The sequence below is a fragment of the Arctopsyche grandis genome, chromosome 13 (genome assembly GCF_051622035.1).
Source record: "Arctopsyche grandis isolate Sample6627 chromosome 13, ASM5162203v2, whole genome shotgun sequence".
Classification (NCBI taxonomy): Eukaryota; Metazoa; Arthropoda; class Insecta; order Trichoptera; family Hydropsychidae; genus Arctopsyche; species Arctopsyche grandis.
In genome coordinates this window covers 18,443,926-18,468,415 of record NC_135367.1, presented here as the reverse complement: position 1 = coordinate 18,468,415, position 24,490 = coordinate 18,443,926, and the positions used below count along the sequence as shown (strand labels likewise).

General features: G+C 32.6%; 4 protein-coding genes across 4 annotated transcripts; 2 read left to right on the top strand and 2 right to left on the bottom strand.

Moving 5' to 3' along the window:
• Nucleotides 1–4,685: 4,685 nt before the first annotated feature.
• Nucleotides 4,686–11,413, top strand: LOC143921741 (carboxypeptidase D-like). The gene is made up of 8 exons (XM_077445114.1): nt 4,686–5,055; nt 5,173–5,303; nt 7,439–7,602; nt 8,343–8,500; nt 9,328–9,614; nt 9,911–10,090; nt 10,168–10,503; nt 10,611–11,413. The coding sequence occupies exons 1-7, from the start codon at nt 4,830–4,832 to the stop codon at nt 10,501–10,503; spliced, it is 1,482 nt and encodes a 493-aa protein (XP_077301240.1). The 5' UTR covers nt 4,686–4,829; the 3' UTR covers nt 10,611–11,413.
• Nucleotides 11,406–17,410, bottom strand: gry (trafficking protein particle complex subunit 11 gry). The gene is made up of 17 exons (XM_077445099.1): nt 16,837–17,410; nt 16,582–16,754; nt 16,167–16,353; nt 15,861–16,091; nt 15,608–15,786; nt 15,401–15,531; nt 15,198–15,331; nt 14,029–14,233; nt 13,733–13,935; nt 13,471–13,657; nt 13,209–13,390; nt 12,965–13,134; nt 12,444–12,880; nt 12,207–12,367; nt 11,911–12,133; nt 11,630–11,842; nt 11,406–11,553 (listed from the first exon to the last, which is right to left on the bottom strand). Exons 1-17 carry the CDS (start codon nt 17,217–17,219, stop codon nt 11,491–11,493), a joined length of 3,462 nt encoding a protein of 1,153 aa, XP_077301225.1. The 5' UTR covers nt 17,220–17,410; the 3' UTR covers nt 11,406–11,490.
• A 930-nt stretch (nt 17,411–18,340) lies between these two features.
• On the top strand, nt 18,341–21,590 carry Pex5 (peroxisomal biogenesis factor 5). The gene is made up of 2 exons (XM_077445109.1): nt 18,341–18,519; nt 19,742–21,590. Exon 2 carries the CDS (start codon nt 19,749–19,751, stop codon nt 21,444–21,446), a length of 1,698 nt encoding a protein of 565 aa, XP_077301235.1. The 5' UTR covers nt 18,341–18,519; nt 19,742–19,748; the 3' UTR covers nt 21,447–21,590.
• A 17-nt stretch (nt 21,591–21,607) lies between these two features.
• On the bottom strand, nt 21,608–24,268 carry LOC143921742 (uncharacterized). The gene is made up of 5 exons (XM_077445115.1): nt 24,046–24,268; nt 23,230–23,405; nt 22,988–23,142; nt 22,850–22,916; nt 21,608–22,769 (listed from the first exon to the last, which is right to left on the bottom strand). The coding sequence occupies exons 2-5, from the start codon at nt 23,402–23,404 to the stop codon at nt 21,961–21,963; spliced, it is 1,206 nt and encodes a 401-aa protein (XP_077301241.1). The 5' UTR covers nt 23,405; nt 24,046–24,268; the 3' UTR covers nt 21,608–21,960.
• Between the last annotated feature and the right edge of the window lie 222 nt (nt 24,269–24,490).

Sequence of the window (24,490 nt, the reverse complement as noted above, 5' to 3'; positions counted from 1 at the left end):
ACAAGTCAGCAAAAATGTTTCGGCGTTTATCGAACGAAAAATTTTGTATAATCACGTTGTTGTTGGAAGAAGAAGCTTAAGAAGGCAATTAAAAAAGTCAATTAAAAAGATCGGATAAGATCCAAAATTTTTCCTTAATAGTGATCGTAAGTGAAAGTAAGAAGAGGTTAGTAAATCAGTAAAAAAACTGAAATTTCGAACGCGTTTTACTCAAAAAGCTTGCGTGCTGGGATCTTATCGCCACTAACTGAGGGGTGCGAGGGGTTTAACTAGCGGGGAAGTGGTGAAAAAAAGAAACTGAAGCTTTATTTTATTTATAACTTTATTTTATTGGACATTAGTAACTTCCACAAGGATCAATTTTAAAGCTGACACTTTAATATTTAGTTCATTATTTGTAGTGTTAAACGTCACATGTTCTGAATTTCCTTCAGTGCCAACAAGATATACGCGTGCATTTAACAAGATATACCTGTGGCAGAGGTTGTCGACCACTGTTCCATCAGCGCATAGAAGACTACACACATCGCGCCGATATTTCATTATATGTTAAAATACTACTATAATTGAAGACATTATATATTAATTCTTATTGTGATGCCATCCGCCTTTTTATGTTTTCTTGAGTAATTGTAACACAATTTCACTGAACACGTTGGCATTTTCGAAAAATGTCAATCGACCTTCCTACTTAGAAGCTAACTAACTACTGAGAGAGAGTGTACATGATTTGTACTTTTTTTTGTGTATGCATGGTCCAACAGGGGGATCGGCTTAGAGCGTCAGGGCGTATCTATGGTTGCGACATTCCAGGAGATGAAGATAGTATGGCAAAATGTGAAAAATAGTCATTTATTTTGTATATCTTTTTTATTTTTTCAACTTGTTATTAAAGTAAAAGGAATATTTAATTTCTAACACTCTAATCTTAATTTTTTTTTAAATAAATAAGATATATTTTGTATCCTTCACGTTGATTAAATGTAGGTGGGGGGCAATTCGTTTAACACCGCGGGTGGCACAAGCTGTAGCTATGCCACTGCTTGTATAAATCGAAAATTATAAATATTATTCTTAGTGGTGGATCGTGGAATTTTCTTCATACATATCTCCATTGCACTAACTCAATTAAAATTGTGCGATAGAGGTAGAGAGAATTCCATGAACCGTCACTGGCTATTAAATACAATGTACATACATATGTATATCCAAACCGATAGTACATTATATCATTGTTGATTGTAATTCTGTGGTTTTGTGTACATATACATATTAATATGAGCACGTGCGATGTCTTTTCAATAACAGCATATTCGCCTTACATATGTACATATATTGCGTATTTGTAATGATTATAAAAATGTAGTGGTAAAAAAATAATAGAAATTATTTACTATGCCATATTTGCGACGCAGCTGCGCTAGTCGGTTTAGTAAAAATTTAACACGATAAAAATTGTGGTCACTTTACATTGATAATTTAACCAAATCCGGTGAGATCGATGTGAAAAATACGAGTTGCTGATGAAAATCTTATTTATAGGTGTATTGTTGTGGCACGCTTATAATCTAGTATTGTTTTTCATTATTTTAAAATACATATATTCTTTATACACTTTATCTATGTAGTATAATTTCAAAACTGGATAATGCATTTTAGAATATACCGACTTTAACGACCGATCTTTTTCTTAAAATAATTTCGTCACTTTTTCTGCAGCACTCACTCACTGTTATCGTTTAAATTTATTTTTCTTTTGACCAGTACGGATAATACTAATCATTTTCTGGAGATCTTTTAAATATACATATCTACATATTATAAATCACCGCATCGAGTTCAGCTATTTTCATCGACCATACTAACACACTTATGAAGAGTCTCGGTGATTAAAACAAAATGTCTATACCCTTCAGGTATAACACATAGATTACCTAAACACAATCTGCTTTAGGTCATCGACTTTAGTGAGTCTTTAATTAATATTATGTATTAGATGTATTATGAGCATTTATAAGGATTGTATATAGGTTTTTGAGCTCTTTTTCTTATTATGCTGTAGATTAACATTAGAATAATATAATACTATGATTACTAACCAAATTAAATTAAATTGTAAAATAGAAAATGATCAGTAGATCAGTAGCTATCAAAATAGATATAAGATGTATTGTGAACATAATTTCGTAATAATAAAAAGCATTTAAAAATCAAAAAATCAAATTTAAATTTGATTACATTTAATTAATAATATTATCTCAAAAATGTGATGTTCATCCCAAAAATATTAATTTTATCTTAAAAATATTACTAAAATATATATATATATATATATATATATATATATATATATATATATATATATATATATATACATATATATATATATATATATATATATATATATATATATATATATATATATATATATATACATATAAATATATATATATATATATATATATATATATATATATATATATATATATATATATATATATATATATATATATATATATATATATATATATAAATACACAAAAAGGGTGATAAAAGCGATATCAAGAACTACCGACCCATTAGTTTACTTTCAGCGGTCTACAAGCTCTTCACGAAGGTTATTACAGAAAGGCTGAAGAATATCCTCGACGAGAACCAACCTATAGAACAGGCAGGATTTAGGGCAAATTTCAGCACAATGGACCACCTCCAAGTAGTTGGCGAACTAATCGAACGCGCCAACGAATATCAACGTCCATTGTGTCTAGGGTTCGTCGATTATGAGAAAGCCTTCGATACAGTGAGCCATAATGCAGTACTTAACGCTCTACAAACACAGGGAGTACCGGAACCCTATGTGGGGCTGTTAGCTGCAATATATAAGAATGCCACAGCTTCGGTTAAAATTTTTTCAGGTACAGATAGATTTAGCATAGGAAAAGGAGTAAGACAAGGAGATACAATCTCGCCCAAGTTATTCAATGCGGTGCTTGAGGGAGTTTTCAGGAACTTGGAATGGGACAAAGCCGGAGTAAGCATCAACGGTCGCTTCTTGAGTCACCTTCGGTTCGCAGACGATATAGTTTTAATAGCTCGTGATTCAGCTGACCTACTTAACAGACTAAGACACAGTTGGACAGGGAAAGTAGAAAAGTAGGATTAAAAATTAACGTAGATAAGACCAAACTAATGTTCAATAGTTATTGCATGCCTGATAGCATCCCATTAGACATTATATATGACATATAATTTGGACATCCGTTATTTATTTTTTTGGAATTTCGAAATCGATACTTAATTTTCACGCTAATTGGTATGAACTTTACTGTTAATTATCATTTCACGTGTTTTTTATACCTATATAAAAGAATATTTAAAATATAAATAAAAGTGAAATAATTAGCTTCAGAGCTAACATTTGTCATTTTTTTTCAATAATAATATGAAGACATTTTGATAGCATTTTCCTTTTAGTTAATCAGCTAAGTAGAATTGCTTCAATGATAAAATGTGGTTAATAAACCGCAAATATAAACGTCAAATTGTAATTATTTACTAAAAATGAACGAATAATGAAATATTTCTAATAAATTCGTTTGATATAACAACATTTTTATCTTGTATTAGGATAATTTGGTACAATTAGAGCCGTAGCTATGGTTTTAGTGACACATTATTTTTTTATTGTATTAAATAAAAAAAAAATGTATTAATACATAAATTTGGACAGCCAAAAATAAATAAAGTAAAAAATACTGGGTAAAACGCAGATGCTGTCCCTTACACCCTATCTTGACCAATAACATTTCGTACGTACATACAATGTTCTTCTGTCTGCACTAAATGATATTGGTCGAGTGGCGGTATAAGGGACAGCAAGTACATTTTTCCCAAGTATCTTCCTACAGCGGACCAACTATATATAGGTACAAAATATATATAACGAAAGCGTCGAATTGAAGCTGAAGTTCTATGAAAGATTTATATTGTTGTATCTTATTCTAAAATATTGTTGTATCTTATTCTGTTAGAATTATTGTGACTTGAAAGATTCAAAAGAATAGTCTTTATCAAAGTTTATATTATTCTATAATTCATATTCTATTGTTAATATACTTAAATTTGATGTCCGATTTTGACCGCTGTTCGATCATAAAAAAAAAAAAAATATATGTATATTCGAGGGTTAAAAAAGGCGCCCCCTCACATCACACTGGATATAATATACATATATGTACGTATAGAGAATTCTATATTACAATAATTTGGTGAGATCTTTCATATTTTGAACATTAGACATGAGAGTGATAGTTACTTTTTCAATACCTATACCAAAAAAATGTACACCGATTCATAAAAGATTCGTAGTAAAAGCCATGAGGAATAAGCATAAAAAATTCAAAATTATGTTTCAACTCCAATATTTGTTTTTCTCAAAAAATACGAGAAATCAAAAACTACCACACCAAAATATTATGTGAAATTTAAAATAAAAAAATACAGTTCTAGTTTTCAAAATATTACTATAGGATGGTTTAATTAGCTAGAACTAGTATGTACGTCTAATTTATCTAAGTTCTTCAACACAATGAAGACAACATCACGGTCAATAAAACCGCAAACTCAGTAGTTTCTTTCACATGTGGTCGATAGGAGGAAAAACCGCAATCCATTTTATTATAACTACATATTCTTGTTTTGTTTAGTTGTTCGCTAGTGGTTCATGTTCATGGAAGTCGCGATAAACTCTACGTGCCATATGTGATTGAATAAAGTAAAATTGAACATGACGTCTCATTAGATAAGTTCGTACAAAAACGTTGAGAAATATGTGGTGTTTCGATTTAAAAAATGCCCTTAGTACACTTATCATTTTGGTGATGCTCAACCAGTGTGCAAACTGTTCGAAAAACCACATAGAAAAATCCGAATTGGATTTTTCTTATCATCGTTATGATTCTATGACAGCATATCTCAAAAGATTTGAGGAGCGCTTTCCCGATTTGGCCACATTATATGCCATTGGGAATTCTTCATCCAGAAATCCAAATCAAAGTAAGTAAATCTTTTTTAAAACTTTAATGAATAAATTTTCTCTAAAATCGAAGATAAAAATAAGAAAAACAAAATTTAATGTTATAAATACGATATATGTACATACAATACTCACAGGAAAAAAAATATGGGTCATGAAAATTTCAACATCAAAATCAAATGAAACGCTCATTGGAAACATAAAGCTAATAGCAAACATTCATGGAAATGAAGCTGTTGGAAAAGAAGTACTTTTACATTTTATAGAGGTTGGTAAAACTTGAATTATGAGTACAATTACATATATTAATACAAATAAGTATAATACACAGTAGTTTTCCATATCCACATTTATCCTAGTGATCCAACTTCTAGAACAATTGTTTCCAAAAAAATGATACAATACGTCCTGTAGTTACAAAAATAAATTTTTCAATGTATGTAGTATACATATATCGGGGTGCGGAGTATCCAAGAGGTGATCCAAATGAAATCCAACCATCCAAGAGGTGATCCAAATGAAAATGAAAACATCCAAATGAAAAACAAGATTTTGAAATATTTCGATTTAAATTTTTTGTGAAATTATTAAACATTCAAACATTCTATACAGCGAGAAGAATACCTACAAGTTTTTTTTACTATGCATAAACTACATACATATACGTACATATTATATTTGGCAATCTTTTTGTAGAAAAAGTAAAAATAAATTGTACGTTTATTCATATTACAAAAATCTTGTAATTTTGCAAGTTAAAATATTGGACTAGACCACGGTTTTCCCAAATTTTTCTGCAATGGAACACTACAAATTCTGAGATTTGAATGGAACACTTCGTTTTTTTTAAAGTAGAGTAAATATAAAATAAAATATATTATTAAAATACATTAAATATAGTAAACAAAGCGCTTAAGACGGCTGTACACCCGAAACCTTAATTTTGTTGCCGTTCCTTTCTTCGATATATATATTGAGTGAATGCGACAATATATATCAATATATATATTGAGTGAATGCGACAGTTGCACTTCGACCAGATAAAACGTATTTTAAATCAACAAAATCGAGGTTTCGTATTCTCCTATTTTCTCCTCCGAAACTGGACCAATTTTTAAAAAAATTTCATCATCGGTATGAGAAAGATATTTTCTGTGCAACTATGCGCGCATTTTTTTTTAAATCGACCGTTAAATAAGCACGCTGGACTCTTTTCGTGGGTGTAAAAAAGAGGCGATTTTATAGATGTTTGGCGGCTCCTAGGTCCTATAAAAAATAACTAACCAAAAAAATAAAATGATAGGTGCATCCCAATGTTGGATATCCATAGCATATTAAAAAATAATTTCTCTAGTGCCATAATTGAGGAAGGGAGAAGTCTAATACGTTTGTATGGACAAGGCGCTGGTGTCCAGCCCTCTTAATGAATTTGATGATATTGAATTCTTGAATCGCAAACTTCTTGTTATTAGGCATAATATAGGTGTGTTCAATTCTTATATCTGGGGTGGCGTCAAGCCTGTTCCAGCACTGACTGTTGCAGCCAGAGAGATGTAATAAGAATAGAGGTGCCCTTACGAATAAATAATTGTTGTCACAATTTTCATTTCCGTATCTAATTTCTATTCAAACTTTCCGCCTGTACTTAGATTCTTGACGTCATAAACATCAACGGAGATTGAACATCACTCGCCTTTCAATTTGAGATAGAAGTTGTTTAAATGTCTTGCAGCCTATGAAACCATTGCAAACTTTTCGCGGAACACCTATTCGGGTTCCGTGGAACACCAGTGTTCCGCGGAACATAGTTTGGGAAACCCTGGACTAGACTATTTGGAAATCGTTTGTTTTTTGTTTATTGACAAAGACTTCATACACCCTTGTACGAAACTGGGTTTAATTCCGTAAATATTTAAAATCATTCTAATTATACATGATTTTTTTTGCAAACTTTGCTAAAAAAAATACTTTTTTTAAAGCGATTGAACATTGTTAAAATGTATTACATATATTTTTTTTACAAGATTCATTTTTTTTTTAAATATTTACTATAAAAAAATATCTAATATTATATACTTATTTACATACATCCATATGTACAATGTATATTATTTCAACATTCTGAACAAAGGATTTTCAGAAACCCACTGGATGATAAGTACTCCATTTCCTGTATTAATTCTATGTAAAGCTATCATAATTATTATCTATCTATCACAATTAAGTATGTACCTATGTATCATAATTATTATCCCTCCAACTTTTCATCGTATCCACTCTGGAAATGGAAAATCTCTGAAATAAAGCTTTTAATAAGTAAACTTCACTTAATAGCATAAACTGTGATATGTTCATCTTTGAAATCGAGTGTTTATAAAAAAAATATACATTTGTCTATTTCAGTATATAGGATTGAACTACGACACGGATGAAAAATTGAAACATATACTAAAACATAATAATATTCATATATTACCATCTATGAATCCTGACGGATTTGAAATATCAACTGTGGAATGTTCTTCTGATTATGGGAGAGACAATGCAAGAGGAACAGATTTGAATAGGTATTATTATTAGTAAATATTTTATTATTATTAGTAAATACATAAATATGTATATTTACGGGTGTACCTCACGGCACCGAAAGTGAAAAGGTCGAAAAAGCAAATATCGCAATGCAAAGATCGAAAATCGAAAGATCTTAAGTCGAAAGATCAAAAAAAAAGGGTGCATGGTAAAGGTCTGTTCATACCTATCCAGCACGACCCGTATCCTGCAGGTGTCATGCAAGTGCGGATAGTATTCTTTGGTACATTCTATATGGACGCGCATTAATGCGTAAATGTGCATGCGCAAATGGAGTATGAATACGTCCATATAATGTACCAAATAAAACTATCCGCACTTGCATGACACCTGCAGGATACGGGTCGTGCTGGATAGGTATGAACAGACCTTAAACGGTACTACGTATATATAATATATATCAGTGGCATGCGGTGGAATTATCTCTTATTGTAATACAGCCTTGTTTAATGTGCGCGCGCAGGATACGGGAGGAAAAGTTTGTTCCTGTTGTATCCTGCTCGCGCAAATTAAGTGAGGATGTACGACGGGGGGAGAGAGAGTTTTACCGCACGCCACTGATATATACATATATACAAACCGTTTTTCATATGTATGCATGATAAAATAATATTTTCGACTTTTTCACGGTCACCCATCTATTTACAAATGTATATTGAATATATATATGTAGATTAATTCCAGATAAGGCATAAGATTTATTTATTTATTATGACAGAAGTTTTCCTGACTACTTTCAATATAATGGAGTGCCACCCCAAAGTGAAACGAAAGCAATAATAAATTGGATGAATGAAAACTATTTCATATTATCAGCCAGTCTTCACGGCGGTGCACTGGTTGCTAACTATCCATTTGAAAATGTAAAAGAGAGAGGTATGTAATTTTCTCTTGTATTAGATTAGTCTTACTCACGGCCGTAGCTAGGATTTTTAGGGGGGTGGGGGGGGGAGGGCTGAAACACAGGCGCACCCACCCCCAAGCGCTTTTTAAAAAATAAACGAAAGGTGCATATTCTTCGGTTCATTTAAAATAAATATTTTTGGGTGGGCGTGAAGAGGGGGCTTCCAGAATCGGAGAAAGACGCAGGATGGTAGTAGAATGTTGTAGGAATCTCGTCACCGTCATCAAAACATCTACTGCGACGGAGAATACATTTCTCAAGCTCAACCATTGACGTCATCTCAGAACGAAAGAACACCTGCATCCATTAAACTAAATCGAGTGGAACGACGCCAAACATTCGAGAAACGTCCACCCCAACAAGCCAAGCAGAACGAAAGAACACCTGCATCCATTAAACTAAATGGAGTGGAACGACGCCAAACATTCGAGAAACGTCCACCCCAACAAGCCAATGGGATCGCCCCACTCATTGACCAATAGTTTACATGTGTATGTATGTATGTATGTGTGTTGTGCCCAACGGGTATAAATATAGGGCGCTCTCTGCTTGGAGACCATTCCGACCTGGAGCGCCGACGGGAGCACACGAATTAACACCTTCTACAATCCTCCTGCGTCTTTCTCCGATTCTGGAAGCCCCCTCTTCACGTCCACGCAACAATATAAATTAAATTATAATTTAGGGGGGCCTAGCACCCTAATAACTCTCCTTGGCTACAGCCCTGGTCTCACGGTTGTTTTTCACAATTTTTTTTATATATGTATGTACTTACTTATATGTGATTTTATTAATATAGTTTCATTCCCCACAACGCAAGAGTCGTTAACTGAAGATGATAAAGTATTTCGTTATTTGGCGTCAGCTTATTCAAACGCACACCCAAGGATGCATAAAGGCAACAATTGCGGAAATCATACATTTACAGGAGGCATTACCAATGGGGCGGCATGGTATATCTTGGTGGGTGGAATGCAAGATTACAATTATGCATTTCACGGATGCATGGAGATAACTCTAGAGATATCCTGTTGTAAATATCCACCCAGTAAAAAATTGGAAAAATTGTGGGAAGAAAATAAAAATGTAAGTACATAAGCACAAACAATAGACTTCACTACACTTAAAATTTAATAATGAATAGTACGAATTTCGTGCTAGCCAAAGATATTATCCAAAATATATAATGTATGTTAATTTAATACTAAATATTTAGATCATTTAGCTCTTTTGGACAGTATAGAATATGACTCTCTTTTAGCTGATTTCAATTTAATACTTGTTTGGTATAGATCTATTTTGCAAACCTTCACTAGTTTATAAAGCTTTATAAATCGCATGATACTGAATTTTAAATTAATATTTAAAACTGTTAATTTTAGGCGTTGGTTGAATATTGTTTACAAGCCAGTTTAGGAGTCAAAGGCATAGTTATTGACGACCAGACAAATATCCCGATAGTAAATGCCAGTCTTATTGTGCATGGTGTAAATATGACTTTTTACACGAAGAAGAAAGGGGAATTCTTCCGCATATTATTACCTGGAAAATACAGACTAACGGTAAATTATTAGATCAATAATATAATAAGATTTTTTTTTTGTGAAATTTATTATCAATTGCCGTGTTTAAATTTAAGATTGACGCAGACAATTACACGAGAACTACACAAAGCTTTGAGGTGTTTCCAACAGTAAAATATCCTCAAATGACAGTGTTGAAAATAGTCCTAAAGCAAGGAGAAGATCAAGATGATATTCCTCTTGAAACAACAACTGCAATAGTGGAATCGGAAGAAGCTACTGAACGTGATACGACTCCATTTGAAAAGAATGATGTGATAATTACTACAAGGGCTACTGAAGACGCAAAACCTTTATATTTGAGCTCTAGCAAGGCTATCACTACTAACTTAAGCCAATGGGTAGTTTCAGGTTTAATTATTTTCAAAAGCCTTTATTTATTAACCCTTTGAGTGCTGAAGTTATTTCTATTGAAAGCTCGCCACGTTAAAAATTTCGCCCACATTTCCAACTAGAATTATTTAGAAAGCCAATAGAAAGTAGGTATAAATTTTTTTAGTTAATCAAAACAAACCCTAGATAACTACCGCTAGAGATTTCGAGTTTTGTTAAGGTTTGTTTAGACTCTCTAATATTATATATCTTGCAACAATACAACATAAGCAAAAGAAGTTTATTAATTTTGTTTTTCCAAAACTAGTTCCATCTTCTTCATTGTTGTTAAAATGTAATACTCTTAAAATGGATAAAAATCGATCACGTGACATTTATTGGGAAAATACCGGTATATTAAATATGTGATGCTTCTTCCAATAATCACCTATTCGGTTCAATCTGATCATTTCCACGTGAAAAAAGAGATCAAGCCACAATCTAAAATACTCAGAAATTTCGGTGTAAACCAGTCTTTATAAACGTAGACAAAACAATTGATTACAAGCAAGGATTACACGACTCATGTTCAATGCTAGCTGGAAAGGCTTAGCAGGTAGTATTCTTGTTTATTTTATACTTGCAAAATGTACAACGCACATCGGCGCTCTTCAGGCCCATTGTTCAGCATTGAAAGGGTTGACAGTTAAATTATTCAGAAATATGACATAGAGTAAGTTTCACTATGTACATGCTCAATTCGATATGTGTTCATACAAGTATGTAGTATAAGTATGTACTAAATGTAGAAAAATAGTTGTAAAAATTGAGATTAGTATAATGAGTTATACATGTGGTACGAAAATGATCAAATAATATATTTTAAAATTATTTGTGTATGTGTGTTTGTATGTATGTATGTATGTATATAAAAAAAAACATTAATGTAAATTTGAATATGATGAAATAAATGAAACGAAATACATATACATATATAACTTTTATTACAATGGAATATTTATAAATTCATTACAAACAATGAATACAAATCCTAGCAGTGTTATAATTTAAGTATTAACTTTTAAAGGGCTGAATTTTTTATCGAAAGATGGGTCCATTTGTTCTTGTGGCTATAATAAAAAAAAAATCATTACATAAATCATACATTTCATTGAATATGAAAAAACAGAGCATGTATTAGTATACCATTATATAAATTTGACTAGGTATGCTTCGGTCGATAAGTTCTTGCAAATATTCAGACGACGTTTCTTTAAAGATTTGTTCCGGAGTTGATGGAGTCGTAACAGTTTCAACAGGTGATAAGTGAAAACGTGGAGGACTCACAGCTCCACTGATCAACGGATAAAAATTAAATAGAAACTCACGACTGCTGTCCGGCAGGATGCTTATTGTACACTGAAAATGTAAATCAGCGTTTATAAAAAAATAGCAAAAAATAATAAAAATTACCAACCATCAACTACCTGTTTGTGACCGGCAAACATAAAACCATCGCTCGCTTCCACTCTCAGCGACAAAGTGTGCGGACATGTAGCCGTACTATAAAAACGTAATTTGAATGGCATTGAACGTCTAATGCATCCATGAGAAGGAAATATTATCTCGATTCGAAGCCAACTTTGAGATATGTGTGGCGCCACGACCGCCATCGTAGTTTTAGAAACCGTTGATAAATCATTGGATTGTCTGTGGATCATACCATAATATTCAAAATGGATGTACAATCGGATGAATAAATATTAAAATCTATATAACAAACCTTTTCCAATGTAGTGTATATGTTCCGAGATTGACAGGTTGACTTTCTGGGTAAGTGACGGATTTGATGCAAATCGCTTCGCTTGTTATGACGTTTTCTTCTACAGTAAGATTTTTGAGACAGCTCGGTACGTCTTTGTCTGCCTTTTCAAAGTTTTCCGACTGGAAATGTGATAAAATATTTTACGATATGTTTTTATATACATATTAAAAGAAATTATGATGAAAATAAACGTACCACTTCAAGGTAAGAGTCTAAAATAGTGATAGGCCATGGACTGAGTACTTTCGCTTGAGGCATTGCAATGAATGGATCGTTGAAAAAGCACTTGTCTATTTCTTCAAATCGCATAGTGACGTATTTGGCAGTGATGTCGAAAGGTTTGACGACCGTCACTTTTATGGAATGCTCTTTAAAACAAGCCATTTTCTTTTTATCGATTACATTCTCATCATTTTCTGCAGATTTGTCTTCCATGATTATGTTCAATGTATTTTTACTTTCAGTACTTGTAGTTATGTCGTATGTAATTTTCATTAACACTGTAGTCGATATGACTTTACTCGATCGTAGATAGAAAATCTTTTTAAATTTAGATTGGCATTTTAGCGTGCCAACAGACAACAATAAAGGTAATTGACCAGGTGTGTCGCCAATTTCGAAACATAATTCAGCTAAAAAATATAAAATTTGAAATAAGACAAAATTTTAATATGTATATATAAATATATGTAGAGAAAAAGCAATATTAATTTTACTGGATGTTGAATCAGAAGTTTGTGCATCTATATTGCTGATTAAATTCAGTGATAATTGTATATGATGTGCGTCAGTCAATTCGTCATTGGTAAGATTTATTATTATGGGAAACCATTCTCCAAGTAAAGCGGGATCGGCTTGCTCTATGACAACACTCATTTTCGACTCTCTATAATAATAACAACAAATTCATAAAGCATGAAAATAATACTAAAATTATAATAAAATAAACTATAAAGAAACCTTGGGATTATTTGGGCGATCGCCAAAGGTTGGATGCTATCAAAATTGGGAATTTCTTTCTCGACCGTCCTATAGTGAAATATTTCAGGATGTATGCCAGATACCACACCTCCAGCTCCGTTGAATTGCAATATAGCATGTCTTCCGCTTGACTTTCCCAATTGCAAAGATATTGACGCTATCTGTAGAATATATTAAATAAACAATCGTATTGAAATGTATTGACATTTATTTATTATATGTACATATATACAAGTCTCACTTGCAGGTTTCTGCCAACATCTTGAGGATCAGGCACAAATTGACAAAGGAATTTTCTAACTTCTCCGTCTTCGAAAAGTAGTGTGGGAGATGATTCTTTTTCACACACAGCGAATTCGCAGCTGTAATGAGGATTATTTACGCACACGCTCACTCTGTCTAGCTGGAGTGGTTCCGGAGCGAGGACTCTACAAATTTATAAACAATTTAGATATTATATTTTTAACATTCAAAATCATGTTGATTTTTATCATGCACTTTACCTTATAAACAATTCAATCGTCACACTATTATCTACTTGATATTTATTTTCGGTAAAACGAGCTTTCGCTTCAATACAAGACGTGAGCATTGACATATCAATGGTAATAGGTAAAGGTTCTTTATTTGACAGTGACTTCCACTGTTCTATGGCGTTTTGGATGGAAATTTCAGGAATGTTTGGTTCAGGTTGAGGAATATCACCCTAAAAATTACAAGTGGTTTTATTATGATAACTTATTTATGAATACTTACATATATAGAAATACATACATATTTACACATAAAAAATACTCACATTGAGTAACATTAAAAGGTTATCATATATCCTTTTTTTGTTTCCTTCTACAGTTATATTCTTGCCGAGCGCTTCTATTGATAATGTTATATAATCTTGAATATTAGCTGTCAGATAAGCGCAAGCTAAAGCCTTGTTTAATATCGAGGAAACTAAATACCACCACTTTTCTTTTCGATAATCCCAAAGCATATGCATAAGAAGACTGAAAAAAAAGAACAAATTGAAATTGAATTTGAATACATAGCAAATAAAAAATGCATATTTACAGTCGAAGTGTACTTCAGTATATTTCAACTGGCGTTTTAGGTCATTCATATTCGAATACAATTCAACTAGTAAATTATATCACTACAAACGTAAATACACTTTCAACATTGTGCGCCAGTTGTAATATAACAGTTGAGTTTTGAAAGCTCTGATGTTTTTACGAATGCTTTAGAACTCATTTATACGTTCATATTTGCTAGGTATTACGAATAAAGGCAATGAGTATGGTATTACGATAACTCTAAGAATGTGTTCAAAACAAAAATGTGACTTTTCAAATCAATTTACTAGTCGAGTGACGTTTTCACGAAAATCTAACCTTTCCATCTAACCTGGTACCAATTTATAGTTGAACTGTATTTTCAGTTGTAATATATTTTGACCAGTTGGAATGTAATTCGCCATATAAATCAACATACATGGGTTAGACGGAATATATTCCAACTAGTCAAAATATATTACAACTGAAAATACACTTCAACTATAACGGTAGTTGGTACCAGGTTAGATGGAATATATTTCAACTAGTCAAAATATATTGCAACTGAAAATACACTTCAACTATAACGGTAGTTGGTACCAGGTTAGATGGAATATATTCCAAATAGTCAAAATATATTGCAACTGAAAATACACTTCAACTATAACGGTAGTTGGTACCAGGTTAGATGGAATATATTCCAACTAGTCAAAATATATTACAACTGAAAATACACTTCAACTATAACGGTAGTTGGTATCAGGTTAGATGGAATATATTCCAACTAGTCAAAATATATTACAACTGAAAATACACTTCAACTATAACGGTAGTTGGTAACAGGTTAGATGGAATATATTCCAACTAGTCAAAATATATTACAACTGTAACATAATTATCAACAGCAAAAAAAGAGTACGTTAAAGCTTTTCCATAGTCAGCGCAAGTGAAATATTCTTGAGCCATTTGTACAAGCAGATGCCTTCTCATTCTTGGACAACGGTACGTTTTAAATTGGGCAATAGCACTTCCGAGCAGACTTATAATGATCATCTGCAAAAGAGTTAATTTAATAATATACATATGAAACAAATTATTAAATTGATATATAAAATATAGTACAGAATGGTTGATGTTATGCAATTCTGTAAACTGCATTGCCCTAATTGCTTCTTTCTCTTTTTGCGGGTCAGATGGATCTGTAATTAATTTTCCAGGTCTCCAAATGTGTTGGCCATAGAACTCGACCATACCTATGATAAAGAATTTAAAATAATTCTATCGAAAAAATTAATGAAAAAAACAGAATCAGGAATGAAATTGTTTTACCCTGTAAAGGATCCGGTTGAGGATATGTAAGATTGTCATTACACAAAATTTGGCAAGCTTGACGCCTTTGCGTTGCACATTGAGCTGCTTGTTGATAGTAAAATCCCGGATGTTGAGTTTGTATAGCAGGAAGACCGCCTCTGATCGCTTCATCAAACAACTCGCCAAACGTGCTGTATCTAAATACATATGAATATGAAAGTTAATAAAAGAAAATGTAGTGATTGTTGAATTTCAATTCGGGGATATTTACTGTCTAGCCATCCAAGCGTGGTGTTCGAATGCTAGTTCTCGTATTCCTACTTTATTGCAATAACGCTCAATATGTCCCCGAAGCTGGGCTATGGCATCTCGTGGTTGGTTCAAGTTAAAAAGCAATCGGCACAGTTTGTAATTAATGTAGCCAGCAACTGTTTTCACTTCTAATGCATTAGTGTCGACCACTCGTACTTCTAGTAAATTGTTATATGCATGAAGATAGTGTCTGAAATTGGTCATTATTAATTGTATACATTTAAATTCGAGTATAAAAATATGTATATTTTAATGAATTATCTACTTTTGGGCCGTGTTAACATCTTGTTTTAATTCGTAAATGAATCCCATTTTGAATTGATGCCTTACAAATAAATATTGATGAGTGGTTTTATTCAGATGATCACGGTGCATTTTTATATTGCGTATTTCGTGATGATAGTATTGTTGTGCCAGATCATAGAATGCGTTTTCTAATCTTATTGCATAGCCTGAAATAAAATTACATTTTTATATTGATAAAAATAACATCTAAATATATGGACATAATTACACACAGTGAAAAAATAATTTCATGGACTGGTTTGGGTGAGGGAGTGACTTATAATTACTCAAGATTATATGTAATCTAGGTGTGAGGAATAAGAACTAAAATTAATCAAAGACGTTTATATACATAGGTAGTGTATAATGGTGATATGTAGATAGTCTTAAATTACCCATTAAATGATCTCCATGAGGTAAAACGAAGAGTGCCTTCGATTGGATTTCACAGGCTGCACATAATGCTTGTGCTCTTTCTGCTCCGACTACATCTTCTGATGGTGATAGTGGAGCAGTGTTTTGAATAACAACTACCACTAATCTGGGCGAGTGACCTTCAGTAACAGCTCTGAATGTGAACAATCATCAAATAAAGAAAATAGTTGAATAAAATTGTATAACATTAAAATTACGTGTTAAATGGGGCCAACCTCATTGATTGTACTCTGGAAGCACATTCAATTATTTTTTCATTCCATTGAATGTCGTTCCAATCCATATCATAAAACACAACGATCACTGCGGGAATCAGATTCAAATGTTTGTTCAGCCAATTTTTCTTCAGGATGCCTTTAGGTATGTACCACTCATATGAATTTCTTTTCGGCTTGATGATGGGAAATTCGTGTGCATTGGAAAGCAACTTGAAGTGAACAGGAGCTCTGTCTGGTCGGCGATTGTTGCCAAAAGCATCCCAAATAGACTTGTGGATGGCATTATTGACGGTATCCAGACCGGTTATTCCGATAAGTGCGAGAGGCTTCGCCACCAAATCTCCAGGTAATTCAGTGCCATCCACTGGTTGAGTTGCCATTTTATCGCAATTATTGCGATTAATAGTTAGTTTAAACTCGTGAAATACGCATCGACTCGTTTATTTAAAACACTAAATCACTAATCAAGTTTATTTAAAACACTAAAATCTACGAAGATACAATAATTCGGTTGAATGACACGAATCTGTCAAACGTCAATATGACATTTGGTTATAGTCGACAAAATTTCACGCCATGGTTAAATATTTTATTTTATTTTAAAAAATCAATACTACAGAGACTTGACATGTAACCCCAAAGCGTCACTGTAGTTATAATACAAATATAAGTATACATGAAACAAGAATAACAAAAATAATAATAAAAAAAGATATCAAAAAGCAAGAAATATTATAGTAAAAAAAAACAAAAAAATAGTAATGTTAATTATATTGTGCTATGTAGGATGTGTTCGACCAACTCAACATAACTGGGATTGAAGAGATCTAAGTAATGTGCCAGTAAGTTAAAGGGTAATTGGACTATTCGTCACATTGGGGTGGTCACAAAGACAATTTTTGCCATGAAAATCGCGAATACACAATATTTGGCACTCAAATTCTCGTTACTATGATAGTTATCGTTAGTATGATGGACTTTTCGGCTGCCAGATGTTCCGTTATAGAGATTTTAGTGACTTTGTGACGAGTAATTTGTGACCAGTAATCACCGAACCAAGTTAAAGAGTTGAACAATTCTCACGTTTGTTTTTTGATTTTTAAAAAATCATTTAAAACTTGATTGGTATATTTTTTTAAGTGGAAAAATCGAATATTTTAAATATATTTCCCTTTTTAATGCTATATTAAACGTGAAATATAAAAACATATATGGGAATTAATCATTTATGGTATTTCATACATTTTTTGCGTGAAATGATTTAAAACTTTAATGCAATGCTGTAAGTTATTGATTGTTATATTTTTTGTCATGAAGTTGGCCCGACATTAGGAACGGGCATTACACAATTAGAATCTAATATATTTGTTTCAAGCAGAAAAGACATGATGCGTTTCAACCTTTGGTCAAAGCCATGACCGGCTATATAACACGACATTAGCAAGTGACAGTTCAGATAGGAGTATATCACCTGTTTGTAAGCAAAGAACAAAATGGCGCCAGTGCGTGTCATAACTGTGTATATACAAAACTGGATAACGTCAGTGATGGCTACCTCAGCTGGAGTGATACTCGCGTTAGTCTGTCACTGTCATCTGGTTTTAGTCGCAGTTCATATTTCCACATGAATTTTTAATTCAATTCAAATATAATTACACGGACGCGTATCTCACGATTCTGGTAATATTCTGCTTCCATTTCGCAATATTTCTTTGCTATTTGTCTGCGCCATTTCCTCTATTGATTTTAGTAGCACCATTTGATTTTTTTTGGTAGTGTACAAGGTTTTGTTAAACGCTCTTCCGGTCTATTTTTATCTCGCTTATATACTTAATATTTGTATAAATGGGAAGAATTGAAAAACAAATTTGATAGGATATAATTTTTATCTTTTATATAATACTATTTTGTTACTAATTACGTTGCAATATCTGATTTATGTCTATACGTGGCTGAATTTTATTGTGGATTTCACCCAATAAAAAACTTAATTTCTTCCTTTTATACACTTGTATTGTAAACACTTAGATATCTTTTGTGTTGATATGAAATTTAATTTAATACCTATTATATTTATATGGACAAATGTGATCTTCAATGTCATATATACTTTTATAAAATTGTAGCAACGCTTGTGTACTAGACTTAAAATCTAAGTTTTTTTTAAACTACTGAAAATATTTTACATATTTTTTTTTATGAGAATTTAAAAAATCATTGAAATATTTTTACATATTGAATTACATATTACTTCAAAGATTTCAGCAATAGTACATTTGTTAAAAAAAATAGGGTTATACGTTTGATTAACCGTTTGCCCGTGGCCGTCTTCTATGGAAGCTTTGGGCGACAAGTCTTCCATAGAATTTCTGAACTTTGCACGGGATTTTGAGTCTTATATGCGCCTATTTCAACTGTTTTAAGGTTCAAAATTGGCTGAATATATTACTGAGAGTTGAATGCCAACTATTCAATTTGCTTAAAATGAATATATACCAGTCAAAAATTAGTTTTTTGTGGAACCGTACTGAAACCTCGTTTATGTGACAATCAAGAATGATTATTTGACAATTAATCCAAAACTACGAGATATATTATGTATTTTATTGTTTAAAATAATACTTTATGTGTTAATTAACATATCTGGTTACTTGAGTAAATATTAAAATCTATATTTAAGGTCGAAAACTCGATTGCCAAATTCGCGAAAAAGGTGCCGCGTACGGAGCTTGTTCGCTATATTTATTGCCGCGGGCAAAGGGTTAATGCGTAATTACAATTGTGAAATATGTACATAAATGTGTTGTTTTAACAGTAATTAAGTAGGTGCAGAAATAGATATTTGAGGTCTTATGAAGAACTTCATAGACTAATCGAATTTGTATGATTTTTATTTTCACAGATCGAAAATGTCTTTTCAACAATTGGTCGGAGGCGAGTGTGGAGGTAATAATAGTTTGGTTCAATTCTCGAATATACTAGCAAGAGACAACTCGATGAATGCGCAGCCTTCGTCTTCACAAGCCGATCAATTCGTCAACCAATACATATCCCAAAATTTACCAGCCCCACCTCAAACCTTCCAAATGAACATGTTGCTGCAGAGTCTGAAGGAATTGCAAGATGACCGGGGACAGATCGGAAATGCCGCTCAAGGTAATCAGTGGATGAGAGAATTTTCCGAAGCTACAAAACAGCAACAGCAGCAATCCGCGATGGGTCCGGCAGCGTGGAACATGGCAGCTCCGCCTCCAATGTACCAAATGCAACATATGATGATGCCAAATCATGCCAATATGAATTCAAACTATATGGGTAATAGGCCTGTTGTACCGTTACAATACTTAGACGAAAACGTCGATACATCAAACCTTATGATGGAGAATCATACATCAGTTCTACCGAATGAACTTCAAGAGAAAGCGAGAGGTTTAGTAGACGCCGTCGTCGATCAAAATATGGAATACAATCAGTTTGTGTCGTTTATGAAGAAAATTGGCGACGGAGAGATGACTTTAAACGTACCAGAGGATACTATGGCGCAGTCGAATGCGGAAAGCAGCGGAATTTTAAATCCAGAATTAGAAAAATTCATTGAAAGTAACAAAGATGAATGGTCTAAATTGAATAGTGGTACAGGACATCCTTGGTTATCTTCAGTCAACTTGAATTCAAATCCGTATCCTGCATACGTCTTCGCACAAGAAAATAACATGTTGGAGAATTTGAACGCTTTAGAAATAGGAAAAGAAAAACTGAAATTGGGAGATGTACCAGGTGCCGTACTTTGCTTCGAAGCGTCTGTAAAACAGAATGCAACCCTCGTCGAAGCTTGGCTTCTATTAGGTACCACTCAAGCAGAAAATGAACAAGATCCACAAGCCATACCGGCGCTGATCAAATGTATAGAATTAGACCCCACTTGTTTATCAGCATATATGGCATTAGGAGTATCATACACAAATGAAAATTATCCACATCTGGCATACAAAGCATTCAACGACTGGCTGAAAGCAAATAGGCAGTATTCCGACTTGGTACCGGTTGATGTTGATATATCGAGCATGAATAATTTTCAATTACAGGACCACATTCAATCACTATACATACGAGCCGCACAGATGAATCCCACAAAGGTGGATGCGGATATTCAGTGTGCACTCGGAGTACTTTTCAACATCTCCCAAGAATATGACAAGGCTGTGGATTGTTTCAGAGCTGCATTGATGGTTCGGGCCGATGATTCGCGGCTGTGGAACAAGCTCGGTGCGACTTTGGCGAATGGAGAACGCTCCGAGGAAGCTGTCGATGCGTATTTCCATGCGTTGAACCTGGAGCCGGGATTTATCAGGGCTCGGTACAACATTGGAATAACGTGTATGAATTTAAGCGCGTACAAGGAGGCAGCTGAACACTTTTTGACTGCGCTAAACCAACAGGCCAAAGCGCAAGGTATGACTCCGAACGTTTCTCAAGAACATGTGAGCTCATCTACGATATGGTCGACTTTCAGAATGGTGTGCGCTTTCATGGGTAAACACGAATTGACTGCGTTGATAGATAGCCGAGATTTAAATCAACTCAATAAATACTTTGAAATAGAGTAAATTGATTTTCATATGTTTACACGTTATGATTCATTTTTAAATGATATTTTTATATGTATGGAATGAATATTTAAAGTTCTTATACTTTGAAAATACATGTATATTTGTTGTGAAAATATGTATAATTATTATTTTTTAATTTTTAATAAAAAAAAAATGTAAATATTATAAAATGTTTTAACTTGGATAGATCAGACATATGTACTTGCAATGAACGTTTGTAAATATAATAAATTTAAAGTACTGATGGAATGTATACAATAACAATAGAATTCTCTCGAAAGTTTTAAGCATAGCGTAGATTTTTTAAAAATATTCATAATTTTTAATCTGAAGTTAAGGTCTATTTTCCAACTCCCGCATAAAAAAAATCTTATTTAATTACCACAAACATACATATTGTTTTTTTGAAAAAAAGTTTATTTCCTAAAATTATTCATAGCTCAATGACATGTCATGCGAACTTTGTACCATAATTTGAATTAAAACATCATCATTACGAAACAAACAATAATCAGTTATCTGGTGAATCATACAATAATCGAAGTTGTTGTTGGACGTTTTCTGACAAAGTAGACATGCTTTTAGTATTGGGTGTTTCATTAATGAAGACTTTTTGTGTTCCATCTTTACTGGGCGTTTTCAGAAACTTCATATTTGACTTCATCTCTTTGTAAATTTTCATAGATCTTTTTATCTTTGGGGATTCAATTTTAACCTTTGGTTGGGTGTTCTTATCGTGACCGTTAAAAAGTGCATACTTTCTAAAATTAGGTTTCGAGGTTGAAGCTGAAGGCATCCTTGTGGTAGAATTAATATCAGTTTTAGAGGCATGTCGTTCTTTAATGGTTGAATTGATGTCATTTTCTGAAATACTTTGATTTTCGCCAATCAGTTTAGCCAATTTGTTGTTATTTTCAAGAAGAGTAGACATTATATCAATCATATTCTTGATAGTATTTGAATTCTTATCTAACAAATCTTTTATCTCAGAAGTATTGGAAGAATTTTTAAGTATTGTTTCACTATTTAATACATTTTGTAGCTCCATAGTCGGTGAAGATAAGCCAAAAAATGGATGTGCAATTGTAACATTTTCTTTATCAGGTGAATTGTAAACTACGCTGACATTATCTTGTTTTGGACTTGAAAAATCTAATGACACTGATGAGGTAATCTTTTTTGTAGATTTTGGCGATTTTTTTAAAATGGAATTGATTAGTGTTTTTCTTTTGGCGTCTGTCGTTAATGGTGTATTTTGAGTAATGGTGAAACGGTCTGTTGAATATCGAGGTAAATTATTTGTCGAATTCCTGAAGGAATCTAAACATATAAAAACTTATCAGAGAATAATTGTAATAGGATATAATGCACAGCTTTGTTTTTGAATTATCAAAACTTACCGTTCGTTAAGGGCTTGATTGGAGTTTTTTGTACTTTATTGTTTTTGGTATACTGCTGAAGTTCACTCTAATATAAAATTTAAGGTTATATGTTAAAAGAAATATCTTTTTGTATACATAAAGACAGTGAAAATCTACCTTTAATGCATTGTTGAAATCTATTGATCGTTTAACAATGCTATGGTCTGTTCTTTTTTGTGCGGTTAATTTCTTAGATGTTGACATATTTTGGGACAGCGATTTTCTCGAAGAATATTTATTAGTAGTAGAAGACATGTTTCTGTAACTATTTTCTGAAAATATTTAAATTTACGGAGATACAGGAGATGTTTAATATTATATATTCAACTTAAAAAAATATGAAATGGGAATGAGCTTACGACGTTGTTTCTTATTCGACATCATGCGTAAATCATTGTCCAAATCCGTCAGACGTTTAACTTGAAATGTGGGAACTTGTGGAACCAAAAATGTAGGTGAGTGATTCTCGATGCAGGTATTATTCATCGTTGCGTTGAGAGGCCTAATACGAGATTCGTTCTTTGCAGACCACATTCTAAAATGAAGATACAATTTTTGGTTAGTCAATTTAAGTAATTCCAGAGGAGTAGTTTTGTAGAACTGATGATCAGATTTTTTTCTGTTGAAGATATATTGGCAAGTAAAACGAAATGCATATTAACTTATGTTTCAAATAATTTTTTCATATACATATATTCTTGAAACCAAATCGAGGATTCCAACTTCTTAGTTATGCTGAATTAGAAAATCTAAGGCACTAATCATGAAATTATTTGTAGACTATTTTTATTACTTATAAGATTTATGAACCTGAGAAAGGGCCATAGTTTTAAAAAAAGAGTTTCAAGTCATATAACGTATACGGTTTGTTTTGCTCAATTTGAATTGTGCAAAAGTTATTAAGGAGACCACCGGTTCTTAAAATTCACATACTTATTATATATTTTGATTTTTGTGTTGAAAATACAATACGATAGCGTTTCAAATATATTCAGTTTTATATAATTTTAATTTTAAATATTCCAATTTGATTTATAAAATGAATACACCCTTACCTGAGTGTATTGTGTGAAAAATCTATTACCTACAATACATAGCGTTTCAAATATATTCAGTTTTATATAATTTTCATTTTAAATAGTCAAGTTTAATTTATTAAATTAATTCAGCGTTACCTGAGTATATTGTGTGAATAATTTAGATTTTTATCATTTGACGAAAGGATAGTGTTTATATAGACAAGTTCGAGCAAGCCTCAACTGTCAAAGTTGAGCGCGTCACAACGGTTGCATTCGAATTAGACATTCGGTGTTGCCAGTTGCGATTGCAATTCGGTTGCTTAAAAGGTACCCACAGACGCTACGACACGTTAACAACGGTAAACGGACTACTAGTCATATGTGAACCGGTAACTCTATTCTTCGGTTTTTAAATGCTACAAATTTATCAATGATTTTTTTTATTAAAGTCCGGTATTTCCCCAATCATTTCTTTTTCTATGCTAATCATAGCCAATGCGGTTAATCTATCCTGCCCCATCGAATTTCTCAAAAACGATTTAAGGTCTGTTCATACTTAACAGCACTGCACGGCTGCAGCACTGCACGACTCCGTTTCAAA

What these genes read in the sequence shown, in the direction of transcription:
- LOC143921742 (XM_077445115.1), bottom strand. Translation starts at nt 23,404, where the DNA reads ATGTGGTCTGCAAAGAACGAATCTCGTATTAGGCCTCTCAACGCAACG. An exon ending in ATTTCAACAATGCATTAAAG is followed by an intron (nt 22,917 to 22,987) that starts GTAGATTTTCAC and finishes ATTTTATATTAG; the next exon opens with AGTGAACTTCAGCAGTATAC. An exon ending in AATCAAGCCCTTAACGAACG is followed by an intron (nt 22,770 to 22,849) that starts GTAAGTTTTGAT and finishes TTATATGTTTAG; the next exon opens with ATTCCTTCAGGAATTCGACA.
- LOC143921741 (XM_077445114.1), top strand. Translation starts at nt 4,830, where the DNA reads ATGTGGTGTTTCGATTTAAAAAATGCCCTTAGTACACTTATCATTTTG. An exon ending in TACTTTTACATTTTATAGAG is followed by an intron (nt 5,304 to 7,438) that starts GTTGGTAAAACT and finishes TGTCTATTTCAG; the next exon opens with TATATAGGATTGAACTACGA. An exon ending in TGAAAATGTAAAAGAGAGAG is followed by an intron (nt 8,501 to 9,327) that starts GTATGTAATTTT and finishes TTATTAATATAG; the next exon opens with TTTCATTCCCCACAACGCAA.
- Pex5 (XM_077445109.1), top strand. Translation starts at nt 19,749, where the DNA reads ATGTCTTTTCAACAATTGGTCGGAGGCGAGTGTGGAGGTAATAATAGT.
- gry (XM_077445099.1), bottom strand. Translation starts at nt 17,219, where the DNA reads ATGGCAACTCAACCAGTGGATGGCACTGAATTACCTGGAGATTTGGTG. An exon ending in ATCGCCCAAATAATCCCAAG is followed by an intron (nt 13,135 to 13,208) that starts GTTTCTTTATAG and finishes TTATTATTATAG; the next exon opens with AGAGTCGAAAATGAGTGTTG. An exon ending in TAGACTCTTACCTTGAAGTG is followed by an intron (nt 12,368 to 12,443) that starts GTACGTTTATTT and finishes TCACATTTCCAG; the next exon opens with TCGGAAAACTTTGAAAAGGC.